The following is a 12,758-nucleotide window of genomic DNA, read 5'->3' on the forward strand; positions in this document are numbered from 1 at the left end:
AGCACATCAAGTATTCACTTATATTAAATGTCGTAACTGTGCTTGGAGAAATTTGTTTCCATGGAAACGATTACAACATTGTATTGTTAGTAACGACAAAGTTTGTGTTGTTTTGTGAGACACTATACAACAAAATGTCTTGATGTTCTGTTTATGACCTGCCCAGTAATATTATATTATCATTGTGGAATAGCCAACATATAGTCAAGTGTAATTTTGCCCATAACGAGAGGCCAAGGAAAATTTCAACATGTAAATATTGTGAAGTATACAATGAAAACCGAACGAAATGGGATTTTGAATACCGCAGGTGAAATTAGTTCTAAAGTCGTTTCAAACTAATTGGTCGAAGTGAAAGTAATAGCCTTAATTAACGATTTACAAGGTACAATGTAACATGACGTTATATAACTTCCTCATGGCTCTAGCATATGTATGCAATAAAAACGTCATTAAGGAGTATTATGAGTAAATCCTCCAGGTTCAATGCATCCTTTACAATGTTTTCTCGTCACTGTTTTTGATGGATTGATACATGCGTATGCACATTGCACTATAACACGTGAAGTGTACGCCCATCTATTACGTAAAGTACGTCTGAAGCTGTCAGTCTAAGTGCATGTGAACAGCCGTGACCCTCTCGAACAGTGCTCTAATAAGCAATTATAAAGGAAGTGGGTACCCTTCACAACGGAACTATATCAGGAAATACCAAGGTCATCATGACCCCCTCCAGCTTAACGTGTTTCTTACCAAACATGAGAACTCATTTGTTATTGAATTTGAAGAATTATCTGATGCATTGCGTTCTGAGGGAAACTTGATAGGATGAAGCTGTTACCACTGAATAGCAATGGCAACGTTTTGAAGTATAATTTTTTGTTATTAGTTTTGTTATTGTTGCCAGTCACCTTATTAACTAGACATAATGCTCCTCACTGCTTTTAAGTTTTCACGACCTGAGGATACGATGAAACAAAACATTGCATAAAATGCTAACATCCATGGCCATGGTACGCAATACTGATATGTATTTGTACAAATAATGACTAGAAGCATGCTTCATGTTGGATTTGCAATCCCCTATTGGCATACATATTGACAAACAATGTCATGGTGTTGATTTCGTCGTTCTTAATGTATAATATTTGATGTAAAACGTGAAAACGGATGTGTAAAATCGTTCCCGTCCGTCTACTCCTAAACATCACTGACCTTTGGACAGGTGTTTATGACCAAACCTATAATAAGCTAATTACAGTAATATATGTTTAAACATATTTCTGAATATGAAATACGCCGTTTAGCTCATGGTTAATTTCTCTTTGATTTCTGGAATGGTGCTAATGATCAGACACTGCCCTTACAAAGGCAGGACATGTTGGCAGGGACTATTTACAGACTTCTAGACCGGAAACTCAAAGCTAATTACTAAACAAGGGAGGCGCAGCTGTGTTATAATTAATCAGTTTTTAATGTGAAGTTCATATTTCTAGCATATAGGTGTTATAATACGTATTTTGGAACAATTTGTGAAATTTTGATAACTAAACATGATAGTAATGCTTACTGCCGTTAAGATACCAGATATAATTATTTGTATGCATACGAGGTTCAGTTATCTTGAGGTAAAATGCGTTTACGTTTGTCCATTCATATATTTATTCTTCTTCTGATTAGCAATTAAAAAAAGAGTGCTGCTCCCCTAAGAAGATTGGATGATTTAAAAAAAAACTCAAATGCGATTCTGTTCCAACACCTCAAAGTCGAATACACCTATGCGATATTATACAAGTATAAATAAAATCAGATCTGGATGTATGGATTATGTGTAATATTGGATTATTATCAATGTTAATGTAAAACACGTGGTCTATGGAAGCAGGACCCGGTAGTCCTATATGCGAGAGGTCTGTGTTTACATGCATACATAACCACGCACATTTATGGAATGGTAAATATCCCTGCACTTTGACGTGATAAATGTTGTGTAAGTAAGTAGTGTAAGCTACACGTCAAAACAGATAAAACGAAGGGGGGGGGGGGGGGGGGGGGGGGGGGGGGGGGGTGTAGAAGATTATTATATATAACGTCACAATATATCGAGGGAATTCAGCGAAGAAAAGGGGTATAATGTGGAGGGGTGAAGAGAAGGCGGGTGTGATATAAAAATGTCACCAGGTAACGCAGAAAGTTGAGGAGAGGTATGATTTAATTTAAAATGCCACTAGGTAACAGTGAATTCATGATTAGTTTAACTATCAGAAAGGGGATACTATTTACCTTCATATTCTATCAAAATTCATTTTACAACTCTTGACAATCTATCAAAATCTAATTGTTTTAGGAAATATTGGCTCTGGTTTTTGTCAGTTCGTACGAATTTATTATTTCAGAAATAATTATCCAAATCTAAACAAACACTTCCCGTTTAAATGTTCGTAAAATGAAGCATACTGCAATGCTGATAGGTTTGGAATGTTCTTTACACAGGTGTCAGTGTCTAATCATATTATATGAAACCCAGTAATTATGCCTCCTTTAAAAATAAAGTGAGAACAGTTTGCCGAGGCGCTGAATGTTTACCGAATTACGACGTTCATGCCGGTTTTAATCACAAAATTTCATATCCAATGGTGTAGAGTACTATAGCATACCGATGTTCATTTCAAAGCAGGAAGATAGCTTCGTTCTGATGACCATTTCAAAGAGCGAGCCAACTGTTCCTCGCTATCACAGGAGATAAACCAGCGGAGAAAACGTTCACGTTCCCAAATATATGACTAAGCTCGTCACGGTTGCCGTCAACTAATATACATTTATACTTAAAATAAACTATCTTTTATCATATTTTTCACAATCTAATTTTCTTATTTTGAGCCTATTACATTTAAAAAGGAACTTATAAGATCAGAGTGAATGTTGTAGCCGACACCATTTATAGACATTAAAAAAGGAAGTGGAAAAGATTAGTCCGTGTACTGGTCTGTTCACTACAAATTAACTATATATTGGGGTCACGATAACCCAGATCTTATAACTCACGTTTAAAATATCTAAACCGTTTAGCTGTGAAAGAAACGAGCTAGTGATGTTATTAGTTTTTACTGAAAGTAAGGTTGCCGAAAATGCCGAATTGCGTTTTCGCGGCGACCGTAGGCGTTGATGAAGACGGTATGCAGACCTATCTTTAAATAATAATAATAATATTATATGTCGAATACTTACTACACATTGCTAACTCTTCTAATGCAGGCAAACAGTCAGGTAACTTATTGGATTGTTTATGATAAAGTATAAGCGTATTTGTACAAATTATGAGTATAATACGAGGTATACATTTTAATTGTAATGAACGTAAGTATGCTATGATAAAATATACTTTCTGCAGAAACGGGTTTCCTTTTTATTTGTTATTTGTTTTGCTATTGCTGTACACACCTCTGATGTTTTCCTCCAAACCGAAACTAAATTTTCATATTACCGACTGGGATTTCTTTTTTTAAAGGAATAGTGGTGTACATCAAGTGTGTTATCAATCAATATTCTAGGTTGTTTTTAATAAAAACATTTGTAGCATTATGATATAGAATCACGTAATAAAAAAACCCGTTTTGCTGCCGGTATTTTGGCCAGTTTTCGGCAACACGGTTGACTTAAAAGTATGGCGCTGTTTGGGCTTTGAATGGGCTTATTTCGCGACTAGAGAGTATCTCAGAATTTCCTTTTTAAACATCTGTACTATTTACGTTTATATCTAATAATGTTATACCATTAGGTATTACCTGGATGGGTATTTTCCAGCACCTGCATAACGGAAATCCACTTCATTAATACTTAACAAATACCTATGGATAAACGGTGTTTTTATTGGTTAGAAATGATGGAATACTCTCCGTGACATACCAGCCGTGTTGTGATCAGGATGATTCTTTAGGTTGGCAGACATATTTTATATAAATTTAATGTTACTGGATTATGATCGATGTGGGTTGTTTGGTGATCTGTAATAACAATATCACAGTACGAGAGTTTAGTCTGTACACATCAAGACAAATATTAAAGTTTGTGTTCATATCCACGACGACGACGACGACTCAGTGCGTGTTTTAAACCATAAGGATAGTGTTTAAATAGCCAAATATACATTCACCGTTAAGACGAATTAAATCAATTGCCTGGCGCTTAAGCTTCCGAAACATTATGTCAAACTGTGATTTCACTGAAATTTAAGATACATTAATCCATGTTTCGGAAAATGGGACTTTTTAAAATATTTAAAGTACCACTTTCTTAAGTTAAGCTGCACATCGTGATCAGATACGATGAAAAAAAGTTTTACGCTGAGTACAGCAGAACATTTACTCTTGTATCTACTCGCTGATACTTGCCATCGTTGTATAAAACTGTGTATAAATCACAGTTGAAAACTGATTTGTCTCCACTATGCATTATTCATCGTTTTATTATCTGTGTACTTGTTCAGCGATGTCATGTGTACGTCAGAATTTCGTTTATATTATATTGTTTTATTGATTTTAATATCGAGATACGTTTTCTTGTCATTCTCTTCAAGGTTTAATCCAAATGCGGTAATGCATATAGAATACCGCGATCAGAATCCCGGTCACGAAAACATGTCTTTATACATGTCGATATCAAATTGTATCTGTCTCCGGCTAGGTCTCCCTCTGTCAACCCCACCCTGACGCTTTCTCATGCTGCATTGTTTATCTCGTCATACCGCGGCGGTAACTGTCGCCTCAGACACCCGACATTACATTACGGCGCCATGAAGGTTGGTTGCTTGGCATTACAAGCGTTCTCTAAATTCACACAGATGCGATCATTCCAAACTTCTTTATTGTACGCTCTTATGATTTGTTCTGACTGTATTTACATTTGTCATTTTCGAAAGATATCTTAGAAAGTAGCAATATTTAAAAAAAAAAAAAAAATATAGGAATTCATACAGTGAGAGAAATACCTCGGCATACCAAACAAACGCAGCTTTGATCTTTTTCTGTTGTATGAAGATGTCAGATGTGCAGTATGCTCCACGTAACACTCATCAGGGCTGGATAACATGATATGACGTTGCAATACTTAGTGAAGTCTCGGTTGAGGAACATATTTATAGCTGTATATACCGTCAGAAATATACACAGTCTGTCAAAGAGATAAACAGCTCTAATAACTGTCCATGACAGCAGGCGAACATGCATCTCTTGTCAAATAAACCTTTTAAAAAACAAGTGGGAGTTTGCGAACTCGGACGACCTTATAAAACTTATCAAAGTGATGTTTTGTTATGTCTTTAAAACATTTGTTTCATTTCCAAGATGCAAAAAGTAGAATTAACATGACATTTCGTGCATCTGGTGGCGTAGACTATGGTTTCAGATGATAAATGCTTGGCGAGTTGCTGTATTACCATACGCCGACTCGGGAACTGCTTGGTATGTTAGACGGGAGTTTGGGCTACCTGCTCTCTGTTACCGCACAATGCTAACGATATTTGATATGTAAACGAACACTGTTGAAGCTCTCATCGGTGATTCGTTAAAGATTTACCCATTTTGTGAGGTTAGACATGGAAGTGAAAAAAAAACAACAGAAAAAGTGTTTTTCTTCATTTTTAATTTCTCTGAACCACTAAAAAAAAAAAAATCCCGAGCATGTTTTTATGATAATTTCAAATTCTGTTTTCCAGATGTGACCAAAATGACCATATATGGTGACAGTAGTAGTCAAGTTGTACGTCCAGCTGTTCCGGCCAGGGATGGAGTCCAGAACGATCGAATCCCTCACATCGCTGACACACAGATTCGATATATAACGCGTGATTCCTTCCGCGGAAACGCACGCATGCAGGATATGACGCTCAGTGGAAACAACATTGGAATATTGTACCCCAACATATTTTCGTCGTTGATGACGCTGCGCGTGCTGTCATTGCCTAATAACAATATCCGTCACCTCTCTGCAGCTGCTTTTAGCGGGATGACGCATCTGTCGGAGCTAAGCATGTCTGATAACATGATTAGGTACCTCCCTCAAGCTATATTTCGTCCTCTCGGCAACCTCAGAAAACTTCGCCTCAACGGCAACAAACTTCGGCGTCTACCACGTGACATATTGAGTCCCCTTACGAATGTCGCTGTTTTGGATTTATCCAGAAATAATTTCACAGATTTTTACGATGAAGTCTTCGACGCTAACACAGCTATCGAAGTTCTTCTTCTAAACGGTAATCGGATCTGGACTGTTCGCGCGCGCTGGTTCGAAAAGCTCGTTGTGTTAAGAAGTCTTTCATTGCGAGGGAACGCTATCACGCGCATTGATGCTGACTCTTTCGTTAACCTTTTCAATCTTGAAGAACTTTTATTGTCTGCTAATCACATTACTGAAATCGAAGATGGCGCATTCAGAAACCTTCGAGATCTGAGAATTCTCGATCTGGCAACAAATGACATTGAACATATCACGAAAGAAGGCCTAATCGATCTAGAATCACTCGAAGAACTGTATTTATCATCCAATGATATTGTAGAGATAGACAACGGCACTTTCATGTTCCTTAGAAGATTAACAAGACTTGATTTATCGCGAAACCATATTACAGAAATAAGCACAGGCGTTCTTCGTTCGCTAGCACTTCTGCAATATCTGGACTTGTCACACAACAAAATAATGTCACTTCCTCCAAGAGTTCTTTATGGACTGTCAGAACTCAAAGAAATATCCTTCGACAACAACTTCATCAAAACAATTGGTATGGATGCCTTCAAAACAGCGCCTTCCACGTCGCATTCAAAGATTACAGCTGTGAGCTTACAAAACAACGCCATTAAAGAAATATCGGCGGAAGCATTGAGGTCGATTCCACAATTGAAATCTTTGAATCTAGGCCACAACAAAATAAAGCGTATTCACAGCATGGGTCTGTCAAACTTCTGGAACCTGCGTTCGTTAGATCTCAGTAATAACAGGATTAGAAATCTCAACAATGGTGTGTTCAAAAACTTGCAGAAAGTTACGGACTTGAATCTGTCTCAAAATAAATTAAGACGTGTGTCTGATTCGATGTTATCGGGAATGGGTGAACTGGAAGAACTCGACTTATCATCAAACAGTATAATGTCAATATCTCCACTTGCATTCCGCTATATGCAGAATTTAGTCGAATTGACATTGAAAGATAATCGCTTGATGGGCTTTAATTTCTCCTATGTAACAAACCTACCAAAGCTGTCAATCCTCGATTTGAGCAGTAACCACCTGTTTTGGGTAGATATGTCGGGAAACATTCAGCTCCGACTCCGCGACCTCATCCTGACCGACAATAAGATCAACACTGTCACACAAGATGTCACAAAGATCTTGGCTTCGTCCTCCATCTTGAGCTTGACCGGAAATCCGCTTGTGTGTGACTGTAGTATGAAGTGGATCGTGGATCCAGTACTTACCAGGAAGATTAGACTCGATATGGAGAACGAACTCATCTGTAAACTACCAAACCGGCTTCATGGACTCAGGGTAAGAATGTTTTAAATGATTGACAAATTACAGCATTAACTCCGACACCTAAATTATCATTCAGAGTATTTATCAATTTAATTTTACTAAATATTAATTTCACATTAGTGTATAACGGAGCATCAATTCAAATAATCAATTGTTTGTTCAGGAAAACCATGCTTACTGTTTTCAGCAAATGTCGAACAATTGTTAAAATAAGTACATAGCTATGTGATACTGAACGGTGGGTGGCTGTATAGTCAATGTTAATGTTTCAAAGGTCACTGTCTTATCTTTGCCCCCATCTCACAACTAGGGCACACAATAACAGAATTACTGGGAACTGTGTAATGCTATAATAATTTTTAATTTACACTTATGTAGTCTTTGAAAACTGATACTGCACCCTATAGACCCAGCCCATACAAGTACTGTATTCCGGTGTCGCTTGTACGATGTTGATGCTTTTATCGATTCTTCAATCGGCAATGAGATATTCTTCTTCATATAGTTAACGACTTCGTGTTTATTTACCAGGTTCGAGAACTTGACCCAACTGACCTGACATGTGATGTCACGGATACCCAGGGTGACCACGGGTCATTCATGTGTGACGACAGCCACTTCCGGATGAGGTCTCTACTTAACAACAGGTTCGTATATAGTCATTACCTCCCGCAAACATTCGGAGAATTCACATGCAGAAAAAATCAGTGCTTTTAGCCATTCGTAATCCTAGACAACAACGAAATAGGTCATATCAATCTCACTGTTATATATTGGGAACGATTTACTTTTTAAAGTATTTATAAAGAATTCGCCGGACAAATTGACATTTATCCAAGCTGGTATCATTGTAGTACTAATAGATACGCGCACTACTTATCATTTGGGCTATTTTTTATCATTTCCACAACAGACAAAACGTAGGTAAGTATACATAGTATCCATCAATAACGATTAAATCAATCACAATGTATAGTATGAAAAACGCGTCATTTTTAGGTCGATCAAATGTGATATAGTTTTTATGACTATACTACGGAGTGATGATTTGATCTCAGCACAACTATAAAAAGTATGGTCGTGGAGTCTGCTGTACCTATACAGTAAAATGTCGCCCATGGTTTTCTCTGATCTCTTCCCGTGTACTTGTATTCATACTACGTGTTGATGTACCTTGGGATCCTGTGGCCTGTATGAGTAATCCTACTTACTGTAATAACGACGAGTTCGTTACTTGGGCTGGCGCTGATATTTACGAATGATAATTGTTTACAAAATGACAAATGTAGATATTTTAATACCAGCAGCCTTTGTCGTGAGAACTGTGCCACTGTCAACGTCAGCTGGGCGTATATATTGAGCGTGGTTAGCTTGGCGGGACACGGCACAATTGAGTAATACGGGATTATATCTTTAGAGCGGAGGATTTTTGTCACACAGGCTTTTGCTTGATTAACGTAGGAATACAAATATAATATTGTCTCCATACACTCAGCGAATGTTTCCACAGCTGTTTGTTGAATCTGTATACCTTTGGTCTCAATGTAAAAATAATTTTGATACTGTGGTGAATATCTACAACAGTTGGAGATGGATAACTCTGATTATTCTAATTACATAATGTTTTCGTTAAATAATAGTTCAGCACATCGCAGTTATTCATATCACAAACAATTTCGAAGTTACACGTTATCATGTTTATACTTGTTCTACTGCTTACTTGACTGCTACACGTTGCTTTTATTTTGCTTTAGGTTGGGAGAGAAGTCTATTCTGAAACGTCACGTGACTCTAATGGGAAGTTTACGCAATGACGTGTTGGGGAACGGAGTTCTCATTGATGAAAACTGGGCCCTGGTATCCGGTGACGTCGTGGCAGACGACGCCCAAATTTCAACTATGACTGGGGTCAAGGTCAGAATAGGCCGTAGCAAGTCGATGCGTACCGTATCACGTGCAATACGCCATCCTCTGACGTCATGGAGACAGTACAACGTGGCCCTATTGCGGTTAAACAGCAAACGGAATACGAAAACAAGTAAAGAATCACCATGTCTTATGACAGAGAAACAATTTAACATGATCTCTCAAATATATCCTAAAATCACGTTATCGACCAGAATTGGTGCAGGACGAAGCAAACTTAAGCCACGCCATGGAAAAATACAATCTATCTGTAAATATCCGAGTTATCTGTGCGTGAAAATGAAGGGCTCCAAGAAAAGAGCAAGCGAGTATATGTTATTGTCTGGATCACCTCTATTCCTGGGGTATTCTGGGGATCTCAATCTTGCTGGCATCGGTTTTGGAAATTGGGACTATGTTTCAAAATCATCAGAAACTCTGTTCATTCCGGTCTGGACTATTTCTGAGTGGATAAGTGACGTCATACGCGAATTCGACACTGTTTGCTCTAAGGAAATGAGTATTGGAAGGCCAAACCAATGTCTGAAGTCTTTGCAGCTCCCGACGTCTACTGCCCTACTGGCAAAAATACGCCAACCAGAAAGCCATTAGCATAGGACCTTTTTCTTTATAAATGCCATCATTTACATTCGTCTTCTCAGCAACGTTTCACGTTCATCTCTACATTCTTAGTTCCGAATCGGAACGATCGCTAACTTAGAGCAGGTGTTTCACAGTTACAAGTGTTTGGAAAGAAAGCACTGCCCTTTTAAACAATAAATATCTATGTTTGTTTTTTACCGTTACGTATTATCTGCAGCCTTTTTTTATTTTCCCAATGCACGTGTAAGGATGATAAACCGGAAGGCCTATATTCTATGGTTGTCTGATAATTCAAATACTCATGTCTCGTTGATCAATTTTATACATTTAGAATGCTTATCAGCACATTTTGGAACGAATACTTTTTTTTTTGTAAATTATTGAGTGAAAACGGAACCAACATACATGAAGTAAAGCATTGCCTCCTGATCTATTTCTATGTTTCTGTCGACATAATCTAGATTTCACTGTGTACAAATGGTCATCAAGGCGTTAACTTGAAGGACACATTATGTTAAAATTAACTTTTTAACAATTTAACGTTAAAAACTCATTTCGGCTCATGCTTTGTGTGAATCGAATAAGCATTTTACTTGAACATGTTTTAATGTTGAAACTCATGTCATATATTTTTATCTTCATTGTTTTCATCGTCATCGATATTTCCATGGTATCATGTTTTTATAGACGGAGGATGTGTCTCAGAATATAGTGCTATGGACAGTGTAAAGCCCAGTACATCGTGTGTTTTTTGTTACATGTTATCCTATAAACGGCGATGCTTTGTGTTTATTTCTTTCTCCGTTACGTAATGTATATGCATTTTGTTTTCATTCGCTCTCTCTTTATCACGTACATGTACATCTGAAATGTATTGTGTTAAGTTGCGTGTGCGATGAGGTCTTCGAATTCATTAACTGGTTATATTTACGATTTCCGTACCTTCCAAAACTATTTTTTGTTGTTTGGTTATCATTAATATATTGTTGTACTATCGAGAAGAAGAATGCTGAAATTCGTAGATGGAACATAGAACTAAATATTACACATCCGAAAAGATTACCTGTTTTGGAATATTTTACAGAATCGGACAAATTGTTGATAAATACATTACAATGTAGTTATATTGGTTATGTTGGTTATATTGTAAACACGTTTTAATCAAGATTAACTAATTCAAAATATGTACTGTTTCATTAGAGTGAGTAGAGGCGGGCGAGCACACACTTTATCACGGTATTGACTGGTGCTGTGTTCATTGCTAAATGTTATGAATACATCAACCGTTATCACGTGGTCACTACGTATCATTGTTGAGATTTGTTTATATATATTTCGTTGTGATGTTAGTTTCCGAGGCCATCAGCTGTTGTAGGTCTAATTCGAATTGTTTTTCAATTTTTCTTTTCGTGTAAAATGCTATTTAAACTTGAAGTACTTTATTTTAAATGTGATCAAATCGTATGCGTTCTATTTATTATTTTTCCTCGTGATAGTTTTTTCTTCTATTTATATGTGGGGATAGAGTGCATCGAGGGAAGGTGATTTAACGGTGTAATTATTTCATAAATTTCATTATTTGTACCAAAACATCCCTTATTTCTCCTCAACTATATCTACCAATCCCACTCACCTCAATTTTTTTTTCCAAGAGAATTGCCATTGGTGTGAAATTCTGTTTTGTTAATAGCGCTTCAATTTGTGATAGAAAATGTGCCGTGTTAAATGTTTTAGTTGTATCTGACCATAGTGTGATCTAGCAGGATAAGGGAACTCTTTTGATACGCTATTTAGCACAAACTTCGTGTTATCACGACGTCCGTCTAAAGCTGTTAATCACGGACTTCGGATTATCACGAAGTCCGTTTATAGCTGTTTATCGCGGACTTCAGGTTATCACGAAGTCTGTTTATAGCTGTTTGTCACGGACTTCAGGTTATCACGAAGTCCGTTTATAGCTGTTTATAACGGACTTCGGGTTATCACGATGTCGTTTATATGTAATCTGGCCAGTGTACATTGCTTAATACAGAAGTATAGACTGTATATATTGTCAATCAAAATGCCTGTTGTCTATTTCGGATAACTTGTTATTCAACTCTGTTATTTATAATATCATGTTATATCGTTGTAAATATCATTTCTGTACCATAATACACGTGCCGTATTCCTTCTTGATCAGCTGATCATGTCTTCTTACGTTCAAAAAGCAATAGGTTTCTTACTATGTTGTACTTTTTTTAAAACATGTTTGTTGTAAATTATTTTGACTTTTTTAGTAAAAAATATCATACATAGAGTCACTTGTTTGTTATATTGTTGATAGTGTTTAAGATTATAAGTTTCTTCAATTATCTCATGTAGATGAGGTAAATGCATGACATGATATTGCTGACCAAGGATCAATAAAAATATGCATTGAACGAATTCAACATGAGATAATAGATTTAGTACATTTTATTTCATAATGTGGAAACAAAGGTTTCGGTTCCAACCAAGACAACAAAACTACAATAACATAATTTGAACTATTGCAATTTCATTGATTCTTTTTCTTTATTAAACATAATCTCAACAATAAAAAATCAACATATTATAATAAAGTATTGCCCGATATCATATAAACAGTCTTAGGGAATCTTAAATTAATTACAGGAGATAATAATATGTTATCCGTAGTGAAGAATAAATATGCATATGTACAAGAAACAAATCCATAAAAT

At 36.6% G+C, this 12,758-nt stretch overlaps 1 protein-coding gene across 1 annotated transcript in view; it reads left to right on the top strand.

Annotated features, from left to right (window-relative positions):
- LOC117335623 (insulin-like growth factor-binding protein complex acid labile subunit) overlaps positions 1–12,334 on the top strand; it is a 56,552-nt gene extending 44,218 nt beyond the window's left edge. Inside the window, exons 2-4 of the mRNA XM_033895745.1 lie at positions 5,714–7,539; positions 8,059–8,174; positions 9,282–12,334. Of these exons, the coding sequence (XP_033751636.1) occupies positions 5,714–7,539; positions 8,059–8,174; positions 9,282–10,044 (2,705 nt within the window). The 3' untranslated portion in view covers positions 10,045–12,334. The remainder of the gene's footprint in view (positions 1–5,713; positions 7,540–8,058; positions 8,175–9,281) is intronic.
- The last annotated feature ends 424 nt before the right edge of the window (positions 12,335–12,758 follow it).

This window comes from Pecten maximus, chromosome 10 (assembly GCF_902652985.1).
Source record: "Pecten maximus chromosome 10, xPecMax1.1, whole genome shotgun sequence".
NCBI classification, from domain to species: Eukaryota; Metazoa; Mollusca; class Bivalvia; order Pectinida; family Pectinidae; genus Pecten; species Pecten maximus.